This window comes from Dichomitus squalens, assembly GCF_000275845.1.
Source record: "Dichomitus squalens LYAD-421 SS1 unplaced genomic scaffold DICSQscaffold_6, whole genome shotgun sequence".
Classification (NCBI taxonomy): Eukaryota; Fungi; Basidiomycota; class Agaricomycetes; order Polyporales; family Polyporaceae; genus Dichomitus; species Dichomitus squalens.
This window is the reverse complement of record NW_006766888.1, coordinates 877,561-896,593: the sequence shown is the minus strand read 5'-3', so window position 1 is coordinate 896,593 and position 19,033 is coordinate 877,561. Positions and strand designations below refer to the sequence as shown.

Genomic DNA, 19,033 nt, shown 5'->3' with positions numbered 1-19,033 from the left:
CGGGTGTGCTTGTCATGTTCAGGGACCGAGAATGTCAATACGCGTGAATACATTCGTGTTGATCGTCATCATAGCGCATAGAGATATGTATGACGTACAACAAGTCAGCGAGGAGTCACTGAACAGCAGCAAGAGAGACAACGAGAGGGAGCAACAGAGAGAGTACTTGTGTGTTCATCGCGACATGAGAGATCATCGGAGACAACAGGCCATGCAAGAAGAGACATTAGGGCATCGATACTGGAACACGGGCTAAGAGGACGCGAGGGAAGACATCGAGCTGGAAGAAAAGGGGATCAAGGGAAGTGCTCGAGGAGAACAACGAAAGGCGATCGAGCGTGAATGTCCAGACTAGGACAGACTGAGTCAGCCTGAAGATGTACAGAACGAGGATATATGCACGATCGGCATAAAAGTACAAAACATCGTAGGCCCCCGAGATGGAGGTCGGAAGCGAAGGATACTGAGACAAGACAGGCGGTCATCGTGATGGGATTACGGTGTATGCGGATCTGAGGACTATGGCTTTCGGATACGTTTGAGGTGAATGGGACCCGATCAGGGGATGTGATGTGCAGAATGAGGGATATGTGACAGTGCGCGCACGTATGTGTGCATGTGTGAGTGGGAGAGCCGACGATGATGATATGATAGTGCTTGGAAGGACGCGGCAGGAAATAACAGAACAGCAGAGAGCATAAGAGAAGTATACGAATAGTGAGCACAATATGTACAGCGCGTGTGAGCGGTCCCGGAAAGCCCAGACAACGAAGGAACTCGGAGCAAGCAGAATGTGCGTAGCGAGACTCTGGATAGGATAGCCGGGGGAGCGAAAAGGGGCAAGAGAGGAAAGGCACCAAGGTCTATGAGCAGGGCAAGCACGGTCCCAGAGTTGGCGGCGCATACGAGCACGGTCCCAGAGCTGGCCGGGCATAAGATCACATAACGAAGACAACGTCCTCTTCCTCGTCCTCTTCGCCCTCCAGATTTTGGTTCACATCTTGAGGAGCCTCGGCGCCCGCGGATTGGGCAGCAGCGTCCTGGGCCAGCACGTACCCGTCGTCCTCCACCTGGCTCTGTTTGGCGGTGGGGAGCACGAACTGCAGCCACTGCAGCGTACGGACGTGCCCGTTCCTGACCTCGACCATCGAAGAGAGCGTCAGGACCTCTGTAACGAGCTGCACGTCCGTCGTCAGCGTGAGCACGCGGTTGAACGACGCAAACAGTGCGATCGGTATCCACCCACGCGAGTCCATCTGCACGAACGCAAACAAACGAGCGAACATCAGCATATATGCACCCAGTCGACACCCAAACAGACTCACCTGCTGGCGGAGGTAGAAGTCCTGCGCCAGGTTTTGCGGACTGAGGTAGTACTCCAGCTGGCCCAGCAGATAGTACCTCGTCGAGTCCAGCGGGAAGCCCACGTTCGACTGCGGCATGGGGAGCGGCGCGCCCTGCGAGCCCGCGTTCTGCGCCTGCGGCGGTGGAGGGGGCAGCGGGGCGTAAGGGTAGCCCTCAAATGCCTGCGGAATGTACGTCGCGAGGGGCGCCACCGGGGGAGCGTAGTATCCGTTCACCTCCGGCTGAGGAGGCGGCTGCACCGGGGGCACGTACGTCTGCTGACGCTGCTGTTGGCTGTTGTACCCTCCGCGGGTGTACGGCCGGTTCTGGTACCCGCGACCGCCGTATCCGCCAGCAAGTCCTCTGGCCCTCCGCCCGCCGTACGTCCCGCGTTGGTAGTACCCGCTGTAGGACTCTCTGCGTGGCCTGCCGCCGTAATGCTGATCGCGATCAGCTTGGTAGTCGCGGCCTCCGTGATAGGGCCTGTCCTCGCGATGGAGAGCACCAGCCGCCTGGGGATACACCGGCGCCGGGACCCCACGTCCGAATCCATACCCGTAGTCGCGCACCTCGAACTCGTCCTCAGCGACAGACTGCGCTTGCCGAGGGGGGACGTAGGTGGACGGCGAAGCCGCAGAGGGGATGCCGTTGACGGGATGGCTGGGGATGCCGACGGGCGGGATGAACGGGGGCGCGTTCGCGTAAGAAGCGGGCATTGGAGCGAAGCTCGGCGGCGCAGGGATCCCAGACGGGTCGGCAGCAGGCGGCGGCGGCGGACCCAGTGGGGGAGCGAACTCGGCCTGCGGCTCTGCAGCATCCTCGGTCTGCTTCGTCGTACCGAACTCCCACTTCGTCTCCGGCAGAGGGTCCGTCAGGTGGATCACCTTCGCGGCCGCGTCCGCGAGCGCCGCCAATGGATCCTCGCTCGCAGCGCTGGGCAGCTCGCCCTCCTTGCCCGCCATCGAGATCTCTGCCTGTGCGGAGGCAGACGCAACAGGGCCCTTCGAATGCGTGCGCGAGCGGATCCGCGCGGGGGTAGGCTCTCCTGGCGCGACGCCGATCAGCAGGACGGTGGGCGCCTTCCCAGACACGTCCTTCTGCCCTTTTCCCCCTACATCACCCTGCGCAGGAGCCTCCAGTGCAGCCTGGCCACCGCCAAACACGTCAAGGCCCAGCGCAGCGCCTTCCAGCACAGACCCCGAGTTAGGCGAAGCGGGGGCGGGGCTGGGGCTCTTGCTCGTGCCCTCCGCGCCCGCGCCGATGCTCCCAAAGCTGAGTTCCCGCGGACGCCCACGGCGCTGCTCCTCCTCCTCCTGGCCCTGTTGGCTGACCTCCGCCGTCGGCGGGAGCGCGAAGCCCACATCGCGGTAGCCGGCGACGGCGTCAGATTCGTGCGGGGGCGGTGGTCGCGCGAGCATGGTAGGGGGCGGCACGCCGTCGCCGGGCTGTGCGTGCCCCATGGGCGAAGACATCGCTGGGGGCAGCGATACCCCGGGCGGGGGCCAGTACATGTACGGCTGGCCATAGGGGTATGGGTAAGGCGAGTACATGGCGTATGGCGGCGGCGGCGTGCCATAACCCGACATTGAGATGGGGGGAGGTATACCAGGCTGTCCCGGGTAGCCCATGGGTGGTAGAGGGTAGTGGTTGCCGGCGGGGGACCCAGCGGGGTGGGGAGAGTGATATGGGGATACGCCAAACGGGGGTGCATGCGGAGCGGGAGCGTAGTACGCAGCATGCGGGTTCAATTCTGCGGGGCTTGTTGCTGCGGCAGCACCAGAATCGGGAACAGCACTGAGGGCCGAAGGTTGGACGTGCGTTACGCTTGTGTTGACATAAGGCCGTAGCCCAACACCGGGAATGAATTCCGCAGGCAGAGGCTTGGGCTGCGCGAACGTCGAGGGGGAGTTCGCGGCAGAGGAGCGCAAGCTACGGTTCGCGCCGAAGACGGGGCCGCTAGACTCATCTGGCAGCCGCCGTCCGCCTCCGCGTATGCTCGCATGACGAGGGCTCGAGTGAACGCTTCCCGTTCGACTCTGCGCTTGTGAATGCGATACAGATCCTGCATGCGATGGCGTCTGCCGCCGACCAGTTGCAGAATGCGTCCGACTTTGGTGCTGAGACCCCTGCCCCGATGACGAAGAGGCTGTAGCAGATTGTCGGCCTGCTTGCCGAGGATGGCTGCGATCCGTGTTGTGAGGACGTTGTCTTGCGTGAGGGTTGCGCACCGGCCCCTCGAAATGGAGGTCTTCGGGGGGCACTGGGACCCACTTGAGTTTCTCACCTGTAGAGCGACGCCCAACGCGCAACAATGATGGTACACAGGCAGAGACCTGGTTAGCGGACGTTGCGGGCAAGGGGACATAGCATATAGGTTGGAAAACGACGCAAAGAACAGACACAGTGGTAGGGAGCACGACCGGAAGTATGATCAGAGGGGATTGACGTACTCTTTCTGGAACTATGCCCTCCAGACCCTTCTCTCTCATGTCCCCTGTCGTCCTCACCAGTCTCCTTCGCCCTTCCTTCCACACGGCCATTCCCGGCATTTATAGGCGTTGTGGCAGCCTGACCCACTTCCGGCCAGCTTTCAGCGTCGTCAATCGCAGGAGGAGTTGTAATCGAGGGTGGTGTGGGATTCAACACAGACGGTGACCTGCCAGGCCTCACCACGAAAGGATCGTCGTAGTCATGCGGATGGGCAACATGTCCGTTCGTATTCGAGGGAGGCATGCTGGGTGAAGACTTGACCGAGATGTCTGCAGAAACACTGACAGAAGGTCCAGCTGAGACGTCAAGACTGGAGGGTGGTGGAGAAGAGGCTGATGAGGCAACTAGGCTGGGATTGATAGACGAAGACATGGGCTGCAAGGGTTGCGACGATTGTGTTCGTGCTGATGCACGCGACGACGCTGCCATCTCTGCTTTGCGCTTGTCCCATACATTGACCGGGGGCACTGTGGACTGCCGTGAGGTCGATAGTGCGGGCGGATCCGAGGAGGTAGGCCCGTGGTGGTGGTTTACGTCACCGTTGGGCCTGGGGTTAGATGAGAGATCTGCCGAAGAGGGCGAGGTTGGCTTAGAAGAAGTGGCCGCGGGCGATATTCGAGGATCCGTGCCGGTAGGTATCGGAAGCGAGGGTCTCGAGGCAGATGGCGATACGACATTGGGCCGCGAGGCCGTAGGGCTGGAGGCAGCGGTGACTATTGAGGACGTAGCCTGGGACGATGCACGGGAGAGTGGTTGTTGGGGTGCGGCTGGTCTGGCATTTTGCTGAGCTTTCTTGGCGCGATCCGCATAGGACAGAGGCGGGTTGGCGGGGGCCAACGGCGCAGGAGAGACCATGTGTTTTGAGGTAGCTGTAAAGACTGCGTATGAGGAGACACGAGTGCCAGACGTAACGAAGATCGATGAGCAAGCGCAGAAAGGAGTCGAGAGAAGCAGAGAATGAAGGGCACGGTGCAATCGATAACCCCGTGACGCTGCGGCCGCTGGACAGGAGAGAGTGGTCAAGAGGACTTGGAGGACGACCGGGGAGGCACACAAGGTGCAAGGGTGGTAAAAATACTGGTGGCGGCGAGGTGAGGTACAGGCCGCGGATGATGGGCTTGGGACAAGCTGCAGACCGAGTTGACGCGGCGTCGGTATTTTGCTGTGTGCCGCTCACGTAACCGCAGAGGCGCCCCTTCGGAGCTTGCTGGGGGCGCGGTGGGCGCCAACTCTATTGGATGTCCTGCCATGATCCACTCCTGTCGCTGTCGTCTCTCCGTACCGAATGACACAACAATAGAAGCCAAGAACGGGATGGTGGCTAACCACGCGAACGAGAGTTTGACTTGTGGACAAGGCCTGCGAGACTGCAAGCATCGGAAGGCGTTGTAATGAATGATGGGGGGCTCTCGATGTCGTTCATGCCGTACAATAACAGCCATGGCACTGGTCAGGATATGTTGGCGCGAGATCGGGCAGGGTTGGAGGCGGTCGACGCCGTTCATACACGGCAGGCAAAGCGCGATGGTCCAGGTGAGGAAATCTATGCTAAATATACGGGCGATGCAACGTGCCCATAAGATTTCTCAAATCACAAAGAGGGATACAAAGGCCCACTGGGAAAACGCTAGGGTCAGGTTGCGTTGCCCATAAATGCTTGCACAGATTTCCCTGCTTGGATCCTGGCGCTTTGCCCGCCGTGCTACGCGCTTCGTACATTGATCGCGACGCGTCGTGGTCATGTGCATGTGACAGTGACGCGCCGGCGAAGACATTGGCGCCCATACCTTCGTCAAACACTGGCAGAGCATGTGGGTCATCGTCATTCACGGATACCTTTACCACGCTTCGGAGGTGTATGGGTGCCGTGAAATGTCTCTCGCATGTTCAGCTGACAAGCTTCGACACATTGTGGAATCCCGTCTGTGTCGCGGAAGAAGCGCCAGACCGAAAGGCGGCATCCACCCACCTATCCACATATCGTGGGTTGGATGCCCTGGGATCATGTCGACGGCTTTCTACGAGGTCTCAAGCAGGTCAGACTACGATTCATATCGATGCTAGCCAACCGTTGGCCAGGAGTACACACTATAGTATTCAAGCCTGGACATTCTGAGCGGAGAAGACGCAAATGACGCATTTCACGATACATCAGCTACCGTCAATAGCGGAAACCTGTTCAAATCGCACCTCGAAGTGTCTCAGAGAAAGTGGTGCGTGGCTCAAATCAATCGGGCTTGAAGTGCGTGCTTTAGTACTCGCAGGACTAGCAAGATTACGTTCAAAGTGACCTACTTACGTAGTTATTCGCCGATTACTACAGTCATCAACCGCCCAATGTAACGCCCAAATATGTTTTCACCTTTGCTGCCTTGATTTTGAGGCTGTACCCACACATTTGGCACCGATGGATAGCTACGGAAAAGCCACATCGAACGAAACCAGAGAAATGTTGGTTGATGAAGTTTTGCGTCCTGAGCGTCTGAATAGGCATTCCCGCCCAACGTAACAGACTCATCTGATATGTTCAACATTCCATATACACTCTCATTGCGAGAACAAAGGCTCCAAAATGACCTCAATTGTCTGGAACATAGATCTGTGTATCTTTGGCCAGTCCTGCCTACTATAGAGTCACACTAGATTCAACTCTCGTGATGTCTGTTATGGTGCTAATCAGGCAGATCTTGTTATCTTGCACACAACACTGAGCTCTATGGCTACTCAGACCCCCAGATTATTCAGGAATATCCCTGAAAATCCACGAGGGTCGGTGGTTCCTACCAGCGCGATGTGGATGGACTTTGAAAGTGATCTCCAACCTAACCTGTTTGTGAATAATTTCACATGCCTAGATGGGGTAACAGTTGCGATGTTTGTGCAAGAATTTCTTGGCCCACAGCAGGAATCAGTGCTCAAGATTCTGAACAGAACAAAAGAGATATACAGAGAATGTCGTGCAAAAAGAATGAAGGAGAGATCTGGAGGAGTACTTGAGATATGGCCGATATGTTACACGAGATGGGGGTGTGACATCAGCCGGTTGATGACTGTAAGCATCTCCATTTGGAGCCCGCCCTACGCGACCGGCTACGCGTGGGTACTGTATACCAACCACTAAGTAGCGTCGGGTCCCACACGCGTGCGGTTGCCATAATACCCTCTGCAAACATGGGCAGCTTCTTCTCCAGAGAACCTCAGCACGACCCCTTCGATCCCATCAAGGACCTCCCAGACCTGTCCGGGAAGGTGATCATCGTCACCGGAGGGAAGTAAGTGCAGCTCAATGAATCGCGGTCCAACCGCCCATGCCGTCACAGGCGCTGATGAGCGGCGGAACTTGCAGCAGCGGGATCGGCTTCACGACCGTGCAGTACCTCGCGCGCAAGGGCGCGAAGGTGTACATCGCGGGGCGCAGCGAGGCGCGCGTCAAGGCCGCGATCGAGCGATTGCACGCCGAGGGACTCGAGCCGGGCAATGGGGCGGTCGAGTGGCTGAAGCTCGACTTGGGCGACCCGCGCAAGGTGAAGGAGAGCGCGGAGAAGTTCGCTGCGAGGGAGACGAGGTTGGACGTGCTCGGTGCGTATGGATCTTCGCCCGAGTCGGTTCAGAGTGTGCTGATGTTCCGCGCAAGTCAACAATGCCGGCGTGTAAGTACTAGGAGGTCGACATTGGGACGGAGCGCTCAAATAATCTTGCCCAGCATGAACGGACAATACGTACTCAACAAGGATGGTGAGTCGCATAAGGCGTTTTACAACCGACTTGCATGCTTCGTCGTACCCCCCTGTGGCCATTGTGCATCGAAGTGTAGAAGCTGACCACTTCCCAGGCATCATCGAGTCGATGGTCACCAAGTAAGCTCAAGTATGTCTGGCCCGGCCCGTCCCATATCATGACAGCACACAACCTAGCTTCATTTCTCCGGTCGTGTTCACTCGGGCCCTACTGCCGCTCCTCACGCAGACTGCGAGGCAGCCGAAGGCGGACGTCCGCATCGTCTGGGTAAGCTGCCGGGCCCTTCCGATCTGCACGAATGTCTCATTCTCCCCTGTGCAGGTCTCCTCGATAGCAATGTCCCAGTTAAAAGGCCGCGAGGTCCGCTTCCGAAACGTCGAGGACCTCAACGAGAAGTTCGGGCTGCATCCTCTGCAGCCCATCCTCCGCTACGGTGCGTGTCCGATCGGTCCCGCAGGAGGCTGGGTGCAATGTCCCTGACGTGTTTCACAGCGAAGTCCAAGCTCGCCGTATTCTTGTGGGCAAGGAAGCTCCAGGCGGAGCTTGACGCCGCAGGCACGCCTATCACGATCGTCTCGGTCCACCCTGGAGCCGTCTGGTCAGGTACGTGAAGCGAGTGCCCTGCCCGGAGGGTCTATTCACAGACGCCGTCCGTGGTTCCCAGAGGGTGTCTATAACGAGCCCTTCTTCCGTTTGCCTGTCGTCGGCACGCTCGCCGCTGCTATCATGAGCAGGACGTTCCTGCCTCCAGCTATCGGAGCGCACCCCTCTGTCGTAGCCACCGCATCTCCGGCCGTGACAGCGGAAAAGGAGAAGTACACGAAGGGTCTCTTGTTACAGCCTGCCGGCAAGCTTGGCGATGTGCCCGCCCCTCAGTGCAACGACGAGAAACTGGCCGATGAGGTGTGGGCCACGGCGGAGGCACTCCTGAAGCAGTGGGACATATCGGTATGAGACTTCCCATGGCCGCGGAACAGCTAGGTTTGGATGCTATATATCATATCTACCGTGTTTCGTTGTATGTACTCTCCACATACCACTCATTGACAAGTTACTTTTGCCTGTCCGTACATGTGGTACATAGTATGTTCTTCTGTGTTCCCGGTATATGTATGACAGTCGACATTGGTATATCTACGAGTATGCAACACGCCGTGCGTGCCGGTGCAATCTCGTATCATGTCCGGTCCCTTCAAGGAATGCGCCACATCGCAATCCCAGCCCGCTCCTTATCGATCTCATCCTTCACGGCCTTGCTTGCCCCGCTTCTCACCGCAGCCGCGACGAGGACCTCGACGGCATCCTTCACCGCCTCCTCCTTCTTCTCCTCGCCCACCTGCGCATCCCCGTCCTGCACATCCGCAGCGGACTCCCCGCCCTGCTCTCCCGCGGTCGACAGCACCAAGCGCTCCCAATCGACGCACAGGTCCAGGAACTCGTACAGCACGCCCACGATCCCCTCGAACTTCCCGTCCTTGCTCGCGGTCTGCGGGCCGTCGCCCTCGGGCAGCTGCACCTTCCAGAGCTGCTCGAGCGTGAGCGTGTCCCAGGCGAGGAGCGGTGCGCCGAGCCGCGCGGGCACGACGATCGCCGGGCAGCCGTTCAGGAGCTGGTACTGGATCACGCTCTCGCTCGGGCGCTGGGAGGTCGTCCAGAGCCCTGCCCGGTGCGGCTTGAGGCCGACCGCGAGGACGACGAGCCGTCGCGGCTGCGGTGGCGGTGGGAGGGGGGCAAGCGCGGGCTCAGGAGAGGGCGTACGGGAGCGCGCGAAGGTCTGCGAGAGGCTCGGGAGTTTCAGCGAGAGGGAATGGCTGGACTGCAATGGCGCCAGAGTGCTCTGCTCGGAGGGAGCGGGCGGAGGGGGTGCCTTGGTGAAGGAGATCACTTGCGCGGATTCCGCGAGCAAAGTTTCGCCGAGTCTGTAGTCGCCTGTGTATTGATGTCGAACGCACATCGCAAGATACAGGATGGTTAGTCGTCACGGACGGTACCACGGCTTTGCCGATCGAGGGGGTTGAGTCAAGAGGCAATTACGGACCTGAGAGGAAGGGCCCGTGGCAAAAAACAATGTCGGGCTTAACGGAGCGCGGGATGACGGGTCTACGACCAGATGCAAATAGGTAGGGTGAAAACCACCCCTTCTCGATTGAGAGGTAATCCATGACGCTAGAGAACAAGGAGTTGTCTCTGAAACGGAACATCGTCCAGTTAGTATCCATGCAAGCCAACCTCCCGCGCTTTGAAGAACTACGGCGCAACATTGAAAGCACTGGTGCTTGGTTTCATGGGGACCCTGGAGGCAACGCTTGCATCCAGAGCCCAAAGCTCAAGACCCGTACCGTGCCACGCAACCCATGAGGACAGGAACTCACTTATGGATCCCGCTGCGGTAAAAACCGAGCGATGCATCGTCGGGTAGATGTTTGTACTTCAACGTGATGGTCATGGTCTTGATCCCGGTCGTCTGCAAGCGGCTAGAGTGTATAGGAACGAGTTCGTGAATTGTACCGTCGAAGATGAGGTCGTTTGCGGCCTTCGCGGTCAGATCGAAGCCGACGTGCATGCCCATCTCGACAAGGATGGTATCGCCAAATGTCGATACAACTGCGTCGGACACGGGTCCCATGACAGGAGCCGCGACGGCTGCGACGCCACCCTGTTCCACGTGCGATGAGGGTGTGATGGATATGTGGAGTGTTCAAAAAGGTGTATGTGGGTAGCGACGGCGTGTTGTTCAACCAGAACAGAGATAGAACAGGCAGGGACCATCGTCAAGATTCGAGAAGCAGGACGACGCATTGGAAGGGTCCATATGCCGTTCCAAATGCGGCGCACCATAGTGGGGATGGTGATGGGTAAATGGATGAGTCAGCACTGCGACCAGCACAGAAAAATGGGAGTGCCATACCGTCGCCGCAATAATGGTATGTACCGCAAGGTCTCTGAAGCGAATACAAGGCAGGAGAAGCGGGGAAGAGTCACCCCACTGTTTCACCAGCGCGAGGTCCACCAAACCACGTTAACCACGAGGTCCATAAAAATCCGAGGACGTGTGGGCCAGTATGCATCGGGGAGGCCAGCAGTCAGCGAGTGAGCTGCCACCGTTAGAGTACGTACGGACATACCGGTGAAAGACAGATGACGCTCGTTCCGGAAGCTCTCAGGGTTTCCCAAGAAGACCTCACGATCCGTCCAGTCATAGACTGGCGGATTCATTGCCGCCGATGGTAAGCAGCCGTGAAGGGTAAACACACGGTGGTTTAAGGTTGTGTGTATGTGACATGCCAGTGACAAGGGAGACGGGCACGCAGGAATCCACGCGGATGGTTAGATGGTGGCTAGAAAGAAACGAAGCGAGTAACGTACACCAACGAGCTTGCGGACGATCCATGGCGCCGACTTCTCTGTCTCCGCTTCAGGCACGGAGTCCGGGTCGATGGGCCCCAAAGGCGACACGCTCGTACTCATCGTAGCTGGCGGTAGTTTCCACTCGTGTATTTCGAAGTCCTTGCAAGTTCTTGGCTACCTGGGAAAGGTGTGACGGAGTGCTAACAGCTCTTCGTTGGCAAAGTAATGCCTAACAACGAACCGGCGCATGCCGCTGAGCGCTGTGCAGCGGAGAGCAAGTGGGAATCTGGATAATCGCGCCTTCTATCATGATAGGAACCACCAGGACCTTCCGCGCTCGGACGGTCCTACCGTCCGTTCGCGTGGTCACGGTGATAGACATGCGGTGAGCCCCTGTGTGTCCGGAAATATCAACTTGCGGACATACGAGGATACTTGTAGGCGGACGGAGCTCGAGATCGAACTTGTTGCAACGTTGTGGCGGTGACGGTGACGGCGTCAATCCTATACATGTCCGGCTTGCGCGATAATCATCGGCTGACGGACTATGGACGGGTGCGAAGGCGCGTTCGAGTGTTAGCTGTGAGGATTTTCGCGCATGTGGACATCTTCAACAGGCAAGCCCGGGAGCTGAAGAGGCGTCCGCGCTTACATGGGTTTACGCCCTACTGCGTGTCTAACACGGCGCTACATAGCGTCTCGTTCGATACGCCAAACAAGATGATTCCCTCGGAGCTTGGTAGGATGTCATGATAGGGGAATCAGATGCCAGACACTCATACTCAGACATCAAGTACTCCTTCGACCGATGTGTTATATCCACTCGTACGAGACATACATATTCGTGAAGACGGGCGCGTTGAGGCCCAACCGTTGCATCATCACTACCACCATCCGTCGCCAACGTCTGCATCGACACCGTGCTGCACACTCGGCGTTCATCCTCCGCTGTGGTCGGCTCGCTGAGACGAGCCTGTTACGGCTCGAGGAGCACCAACAAGCCTCCGCCTGACCTAACCTCTAACCAAGGGCCGTTGAGGATCCCATCTACCTGGTCCTTGTAATTTTCCAATATAAGAGAGAAGGCGCGTTGAGGCCGTAAGCGTCTGCGTAGCAGTTGAATAAGTTACGCCGCGACGACTACCAGTCAGGTTCCCGGTGGCCGCTTAGTAGCGGTAGTGCGACGGCTTGTACGGGCCGCTGACAGGAATGTCGAGGTAGGATGACTGCTCGAGGGTGAGCGTAGTAAGCTTGACGTTGAGCTGGGCCAGGTGCGCGCGAGCGACCTCCTCATCGAGCTCCTTGGGAAGCATGTGAACGCCGAGCTCAAACTTGCCCGGGTTCGTCCAGAGAGCGATCTGGGCAAGAACCTGATTCGCGAACGAGCAAGACATAACGAAGGAGGGGTGACCAGTGGCACAACTATGAGACAAGTGAGGCAATAATCAACCTCCTGAAACACGTCGTTGGGAGTCAGATGTACGTACCCGAGGTTGACAAGACGGCCCTCAGCGAGAAGGATGATGTGGCGGCCAGAGGCCATCGTGTAGCGGTCAACCTGAGGCTTGATGTTGACGACCTGGGCCGCGTTCTTCTTGAGCCAGGCAACGTCGATCTCGACGTCGAAGTGACCAATGCTACATTATATGTCGGATCAATAGCCTGTATCAAACGTCTTGGATAAGACATACTTCGAAACAATAGCGTCCTCAGGCATGACTTCGAAGTGCTTTGCAGTGATGATGTCACGGTTACCAGTGGTGGTGACGAAGACGTTCGCGCGAGGAGCGGCTTCCTCCATGGTCGTGACCTCATAGCCGGCCATCGCAGCCTGAAGGGCGTTGATGGGGTCGATCTCGGTGATGAGGACGCGAGCGCCGTAGGAACGGAGCGACTCCGCGCACTACGAAGGAGTTAGGACCAATCGACGGGATGACGACGTATGGTACTCACACCCTTGCCGACGTCACCGAACCCGGCCACAACAGCAACCTTACCGGCGAGCATCACATCAGTCGCGCGCTTGATACCATCGACGAGAGACTCGCGGCAGCCGTAGTAGTTGTCGAACTTGGACTTCGTCACGGAGTCGTTGACGTTGATGGCGGGAACCTTGAGCTTGCCGTCGCGGAACATCTTGTACAGGTGGTGAACACCGGTGGTGGTCTCCTCGGAAAGACCGCGTATACCTATGCATGTCGTGTTAGGCAAGTCCGCCGGACGCGGGATGAATTAACCTACCAGCAAGGTACTGGGGGTACTTGTCGTGGACGAGGGTAGTGAGGTCACCACCGTCGTCGAGGATCATGTTGAGGGGTTGACCGCCGGGGAATGCCGCGAGAGTCTGCTCAATGCACCAATTGTACTCTTCCTCAGTCTCACCCTTCCAGGCGAAGACAGGAACGCCAGTAGCAGCGATACTGAAACAATGAAACTGATGTCAGGAGACGGCCTTCAGGAAATGAGAAATTTACATACGCGGCCGCAGCGTGATCCTGAGTCGAGAAAATGTTCTGCAGACAACAGAGGTCAATACGCGCAGCCAGTCTCGCATTATCAAGTGCGCACTCACGCAAGACGACCAGGTGACCTCAGCACCGAGAGCAGTCAAGGTCTCGATGAGGACAGCAGTCTGGATGGTCCTGTGCTCTCAGTTAGAAGCATGCTTAGCAAGTCGCTAGGGAGAATAGCTCACATGTGAAGACATCCAGCGATACGAGCACCCTTCAAAGGCTGCTGAGCGCCGTACTGCGATTTTGAAAATCAGCAACAGCCGCACGCAAGCAATCGGATAGACATGTACCTTCTGGCGCATGTACATGAGACCCGGCATCTCATGCTGGTGAAAACCATATCCGCGTCAGCACTAAAGCACGATACGGATGGAAAGCTAGTATTCACCTCGGCGATCTCGATCTCCTTACGACCAAACGCAGCGAGAGAGACGTCTACGCGTGCTACGTCAGATCCAGCTTCATCCAAGCTTTTGAGCACTTACCAGCAACCTTGAAGACCATCGTGCTCAGAGAATGGCGTTTTTGAGAGTGAAGAAGGGGATGTGGGAGATGTGGGAGTGGGGGAAAGAAGGGCGGGCGGCCGCGAATTTTATTGCGCGCAAATCGTTCGAGGATCTAATCACACGTGGGTATGCTAATCTAATCCAGCACATCGTTTGCCCCGCAAGCCTGTCCGCAAGGCGAGCCTGCTCTTTCCCTCCATGCTTCGGTCCATTTTGCGTATCAACTGAGGTTACACTCATATCTGCGTCGTACCACCTTCTGCGTGCAGCATGTCGAGCCCTCCAGACAACGTGCAACCCCGCGAACAGTGTCGCCTCGCAGAAATCCTGCAGTACAAATGCGTTGCCGAAGACGTCGACAAGGGTCAGCTGAAGGTGCATTGTTTGCCTATTCCCCGCATCTTTAGGATGTACGTACAAGTCCACTCATCGTCCTCACTACGGACCTTGTGCGCAAGAACCTTTGCTGACTGGGCGTGTGAAGTTGTCCGAACAGGCCAGCGGTAGAGATGACAAGGTTCGTCGACGTGGACCTAGAATCGGGGGCCGTCCATATACCCGCACCGTCAAGGTAAGCTCATGATCAGACACGTTCCCACACTCGCTGGTACTCATTTTTATCCATGTCTTCTAGTCAAGTGCTTCCCAAGGCTAAGCCGTGGCGGGACGTGGTGCGATACGACAACCCGTTTGACAACGGTCGTCCCGAGGGGTAAGGCTCAGATCATATGAGTACTCAATTCACGTCCGTCAGCGCGTCAGCCTCGACACTTCCAATATCTGGGTGTCCTGCACTGTATCATCCATCGCGTTGCGTTGAATACAGTTTCAGTCAGCTCTGCCCGTTTGTCAGGTCACAGCCTGTATCAATGCCGGGCGCCGACTGTGGGTACTCTTGGTGCTTCTAATTCAGGTGCTGTTCCTCGGTGCTGCGACACAGGCATGCATGCAAGTCGCAGCACACTCAAATCGCTCATCAGGAATGGGTGTACGACATTTATTGCTTACTGCCGCGCTTGGCAGATTGACAAGCGAATGCTTGAAGGAAGGTGTTGAAGGGCAAGGTGTCAGATGAGCTTTCCATCCAAGTTCGCGATTGGATACTACATTGAGTGTCATTAGATCGCGGCGATGGGCAAGCCGGTGGTAGGTCGAGTGGCAGGGGTTGTGTTCTTCATTGCATAGGTCCTTAGCCGCTTCGGCTGCAAGAAGCTTGGGTGACATACTGTTACCGACCTTCTGCTCGATGTGCCGATCCAACGTTCGTTGTCGGGTGTGCATACAACGCGCGGTGATCGAAGATGAAGCTGGACGGACTCGACATCGGCGTGGTCGTACATTGCGATTTACCGTGATTGACCGCTTCAGGTCCGCCAGAACGAATGGCGCATCGTTGTCGAGTCGAGCGCGGCGCATCGATTGTCTCCATCATAACTGACTTCTTGACTTCTTGCGTCATTTCCAATCTCGACATATTGCACTGTGTTTATTGATCGTCCTGTAGATCAGCTGTGCTTGTCGTCGCCATCCGAGGCCATGAGTATGGCGTCGGCGGTCAATGCATGCTCTCGTATTGTCATCAATCATCACGCACCAGCTTCTTATCTTACGCTCGATGCCGGCCAGCTTGTCCTGCCATTGCGTGCTGGTCATGGGTCCTCCATGGGTGATTCTTTGGACAGTATTTATGATCAATAGCTGATCGCTCTTGGCCTGTAGGAATAGCAACGCCGCTCTCACGCGAGGAGGCGAGTCCCCAGTTTGGGTTTGGGAGATGATTCCGTCGCCGCTTGACGCGTCAATCGTGACGATAGATCATTGATGCGCTGTTAACAAGTCAAGTCCGTCGTTAGCAGACAACTCGACCGTCATACGTACCAGTGTACCTTTCCTCGACGACGGGCACAGTCGTCTTGTCGTACACAAACGTCTAAATCGGCCGGACTGTCCCGGGCCAGGTCGGGTTTCCAGCTGGATGTCTAGCGACACCCATCGCCTTATCACACTTCTTTGCCACCTTTTGACTACACGCTCCGCGACGGCATGTTTCAATGAGCGATGCTTCCCCGTCCTACGAAGCTGCTGGAGTTTCATACGCGTAGTTCGGCCATATGTGCGGGGCGCCCCCTGACCTGAGATGAGACATCGACCCTGGGTCGGCTCGCGCGTTGCGGTCGCGGTTATCCCCGCGCGGTCACCGGGGGACTGGACATGACGCAATGATCAGCATGCGGATCACAGCCGTGAGTAAGACTGGACCGGCTCTGAGAGTATTGCATGTTTAATATGCTGTGCACCCTATATCGTTATCGGAGTCTTGGGAGCTCTCTCGCCTTCCCTCTGGCTGACAAGGCTCTGCGGGGTGTCCCAATACTCTCAGCAAAGGTTGTGCGGCGTGGCTGGGACGGCGCCCGCGATGTGATGTTGATGTTGGGCGCTCTGTCGGGGAGGATTAGCCCTGCCGTTGTGCCGCCGGAATGTACTGGTGGCTTGCGGTTCATGCAGTGTATGTTGTGCACCATATCGTGCCCGTCAAACAGTTCATTATAGCGAGGCACCCGTGTGATAGACACCTGGTTTACTTCTGGCTACAGACATGAGCGCAGGACGGGCGTGCCAGGCAGGCATAGCCAATGAACAGCTCTGTCGATGCCGTGCCCTTACAGGTCGGGACACGTGATAGATCATCAGTAACCAACGGACGACACCGCTATGCAAGCTGCTGCTGGGTCGCCCGGTGCGCTGCCTCGGATGCGCACTATCGTCCCGGATATCGACTTGTCTCCATGTTGTCCTTCCGACCCCTGGATCTCGCCTGCCATATGGGTGCGTTTGAGTTTGGCGGTGCTCTTGCTTACCATGCGAACTGTGGTAGTTGCGTGTTGAGATCCCTCGGCCATATCGTCGTATGTACGATCACCATACTATCAAAGGCGCATGCGTATCCCAGCTTCTGATGATTCTCTACAACAAAGGTCCCACTCTCGTCTCCACTCCCAGATTGGACCAAGGCAGTCCACATCCGCTGCGCTCGTTCCGGGGATTCCCAAGCTTCTGTCATTTCGGTCCCTCTGGACCTCCTGCCGCCATAGGCCTCTCGAGGATCGCTGTCCCTCGCGACATTTGATCATCTCCCCAACAACGTCGATGGGCAGAATAGCATGAGTCCCACAATTGCGTAAGTACAGAGCGTCCTCCCGCTACCTCTCCAAGAGCACCGTACACCGCCACGGCCCCTCGCGTTTCGGATTTATACTGCCATGCTCACTGCTACCGCTCCGCCACTCAACTCTCGAGTCGAGTTCCTCAAGTTGGCTACTTATCTTCCCTCGCCACCCGCCTCTCCCTTCCTTTTTCCTTCGGTTTCGACGTTCTCAGCCTCTTTCTCCAACCCAGCACGACTCGCGTGCCCCAGTCCTTCATTGATAGCTCGCACATCTCGCGTCCACAAAACACCATACCGTACTATTGAGGAACGCCAGTACACACTATTCAAAATGTCTCAGGGTCCCTACGCAACGTGGCAATCCGGCGTTAAAACCGAACACGACCAGTTCTCGGGAAGCCCACAAGCAGCCGTGACAGCATCCCGCCGAAGCGGGAGTGGAGACAACCAGCAAGCTGCCTCCTTCGCATATGGCAGCTATCCGCAGGTATGAGAGATTGGCAACTCTATCGTAGATTGGTGTCCCATGCTCACAATTCCTATCTGTAGGGCGAGGCTCACCGCCGCCTACAATCGCGCACCGGGATGCGTGGGCACTCCAGTTCGACCTCCAGCCTTTCGGGTGCTATGGGCGACGCCCAGATCAGTGTCCAACCCCGTCAGTCAGTCACTCCGCCTTCCGGACTGGCATCGTGGACGTCGTCTCCGACCTCCACTACGATGTCTGGAGCGCCGTTCATGAACGTGCCCGACGACATGACTTACCTCGCGCCTGTCACTCCCATTACGTCGGCTAGCCCGTCGGGGGCGTTCGGGTCGTTTGGTCCGTACAATCTGCAGATGTACGGTTCACCCGACACCTCCCCCGGAATCCCCTCCCCAGTCTACAGCGACCAGTTCGCTTACCAGCAGAGGGGCCACTCCTCCGCATCCTCCGCTGCTATGGTCATCTCGCCTTCCTCCACGCCCGCTCCCTCGCGTCACAGTCACTCTCCTCACAGCAAGGATGAAGAGATACAGAGACTCCATCAGCGTATCCGTGAACTAGAGCTGGTAGCCGAGTCTTCTCGGAGACGCATCCGCGAGCTTGAAACCGAAGTTTCGCGCGGAATCTACCCGGGTGGCCTCCCCTCGCCTCTCCCCACGCCGGCACCTCCTCCCACCTTCAACGAAGAGTGGCGTGCGCGCACCGACGCGCGTATCAAGTTGTTCTGCTCCTTGAATCGCGCTGGCAACGCGCTCTGCGCATGGCACGATTCTCGGCGAGAGCGGAGAGTGTACCCCCCACGCATGGCGCCGCCGGGCTATCTCAACTGCGGCTGCACTTTCGAGGAAGCGCTCTTCGAGGAGAGCCTCGCGCGTCACGGAGTCGGCAGCTACCTCCCAGGGGAGAGCGTCCGCATGGACCCTGCACTGCGGAACCCGCTTCTCAAACTGCTTCAGCAACGGTACAACTATCGCGACGGGGACTTCGAGCGCGATCCCGTGACTGGCAACTGGATCGAGGGCGAGGGCGCCAACTACTGGGAGGAGAAGGTGGCATCGGGCACGACGTACTCGAGGCGGAACCGCACAGAGTCGGACCGCCGCTAAAAGCGGATACCCGCACATTCCTAATCATCGGATCTTTCTGGTCAACACCAGCGCACACGCTCGCTCGACACATCGCATACCACTATCATACATTCACCCACATACTACTTGCATGTTCCCGTGAGTCTCGCATTGTCCTTCCATTGCTGTTTTTGTGGCCACCGCTTCTTGTTCTCTCGTCGAATGCTTTCGGACAATCATCCTCCTAATTATTTCACCGCGCCGCATTGGCGCTTCGTTTTCTTCTTACCTTTCCTTGCTTTGCTGTCCTTTCCCATCTTACTGTATTGATTGGACGCATAGCATTCGAGCTCGACCCTTCTTCGGCTTTGTTT

General features: G+C 57.4%; 7 protein-coding genes across 7 annotated transcripts; 3 read left to right on the top strand and 4 right to left on the bottom strand.

The window, feature by feature from the left end:
* Nucleotides 1-78: 78 nt before the first annotated feature.
* DICSQDRAFT_160326 (uncharacterized protein) lies at nt 79-4,936 on the bottom strand. The gene is made up of 3 exons (XM_007363474.1): nt 3,795-4,936; nt 1,326-3,628; nt 79-1,256 (listed from the first exon to the last, which is right to left on the bottom strand). The coding sequence occupies exons 1-3, from the start codon at nt 4,687-4,689 to the stop codon at nt 939-941; spliced, it is 3,516 nt and encodes a 1,171-aa protein (XP_007363536.1). The 5' UTR covers nt 4,690-4,936; the 3' UTR covers nt 79-938.
* Nucleotides 4,937-7,005: 2,069 nt separating this feature from the next.
* DICSQDRAFT_167866 (NAD(P)-binding protein) lies at nt 7,006-8,526 on the top strand (the record flags this gene model as incomplete). The annotated part of the gene is made up of 9 exons (XM_007363473.1): nt 7,006-7,106; nt 7,181-7,413; nt 7,469-7,484; nt 7,538-7,569; nt 7,667-7,691; nt 7,749-7,839; nt 7,894-8,005; nt 8,065-8,175; nt 8,237-8,526. 9 exons carry the CDS (start codon nt 7,006-7,008, stop codon nt 8,524-8,526), a joined length of 1,011 nt encoding a protein of 336 aa, XP_007363535.1.
* A 238-nt stretch (nt 8,527-8,764) lies between these two features.
* Nucleotides 8,765-11,128, bottom strand: DICSQDRAFT_101872 (uncharacterized protein; the record flags this gene model as incomplete). Its single annotated transcript, XM_007363472.1, has 7 exons — nt 10,939-11,128; nt 10,698-10,775; nt 10,481-10,558; nt 9,945-10,228; nt 9,611-9,759; nt 8,930-9,501; nt 8,765-8,893 (listed from the first exon to the last, which is right to left on the bottom strand). Exons 1-7 carry the CDS (start codon nt 11,038-11,040, stop codon nt 8,765-8,767), a joined length of 1,392 nt encoding a protein of 463 aa, XP_007363534.1. The 5' UTR covers nt 11,041-11,128.
* A 547-nt stretch (nt 11,129-11,675) lies between these two features.
* DICSQDRAFT_153640 (S-adenosyl-L-homocysteine hydrolase) lies at nt 11,676-13,979 on the bottom strand. Its single transcript, XM_007363471.1, has 11 exons — nt 13,919-13,979; nt 13,822-13,868; nt 13,724-13,759; nt 13,616-13,668; nt 13,493-13,562; nt 13,399-13,433; nt 13,162-13,340; nt 12,874-13,109; nt 12,612-12,823; nt 12,408-12,557; nt 11,676-12,342 (listed from the first exon to the last, which is right to left on the bottom strand). Exons 1-11 carry the CDS (start codon nt 13,935-13,937, stop codon nt 12,087-12,089), a joined length of 1,293 nt encoding a protein of 430 aa, XP_007363533.1. The 5' UTR covers nt 13,938-13,979; the 3' UTR covers nt 11,676-12,086.
* Nucleotides 13,980-14,209: 230 nt separating this feature from the next.
* Nucleotides 14,210-14,655, top strand: DICSQDRAFT_54719 (uncharacterized protein; the record flags this gene model as incomplete). Its single annotated transcript, XM_007363470.1, has 3 exons — nt 14,210-14,349; nt 14,424-14,510; nt 14,574-14,655. 3 exons carry the CDS (start codon nt 14,210-14,212, stop codon nt 14,653-14,655), a joined length of 309 nt encoding a protein of 102 aa, XP_007363532.1.
* A 362-nt stretch (nt 14,656-15,017) lies between these two features.
* On the bottom strand, nt 15,018-15,471 carry DICSQDRAFT_153639 (uncharacterized protein; the record flags this gene model as incomplete). Its single annotated transcript, XM_007363469.1, has 1 exon — nt 15,018-15,471. A coding segment is annotated over exon 1 (336 nt), but the record flags the coding sequence as incomplete, so codon positions are not given.
* Nucleotides 15,472-17,436: 1,965 nt separating this feature from the next.
* DICSQDRAFT_145287 (uncharacterized protein) lies at nt 17,437-18,698 on the top strand (the record flags this gene model as incomplete). The annotated part of the gene is made up of 2 exons (XM_007363468.1): nt 17,437-17,592; nt 17,655-18,698. 2 exons carry the CDS (start codon nt 17,437-17,439, stop codon nt 18,696-18,698), a joined length of 1,200 nt encoding a protein of 399 aa, XP_007363530.1.
* Nucleotides 18,699-19,033: the final 335 nt, after the last annotated feature.

Bases quoted from the DNA above. Each gene is read 5' to 3' on its own strand.
- DICSQDRAFT_160326 (XM_007363474.1), bottom strand. From the start codon at position 4,689: ATGGTCTCTCCTGCGCCGTTGGCCCCCGCCAACCCGCCTCTGTCCTAT. The intron at 3,629-3,794 runs GTACGTCAATCC...GTCGCTCTACAG, and splicing joins AGGGCATAGTTCCAGAAAGA to GTGAGAAACTCAAGTGGGTC. The intron at 1,257-1,325 runs GTGAGTCTGTTT...GCGTTCGTGCAG, and splicing joins ACTTCTACCTCCGCCAGCAG to ATGGACTCGCGTGGGTGGAT.
- DICSQDRAFT_153640 (XM_007363471.1), bottom strand. The intron at 13,669-13,723 runs GTACATGTCTAT...TCAAAATCGCAG, and splicing joins TCATGTACATGCGCCAGAAG to TACGGCGCTCAGCAGCCTTT. The intron at 13,434-13,492 runs GTGAGTGCGCAC...TGTTGTCTGCAG, and splicing joins AGGTCACCTGGTCGTCTTGC to AACATTTTCTCGACTCAGGA.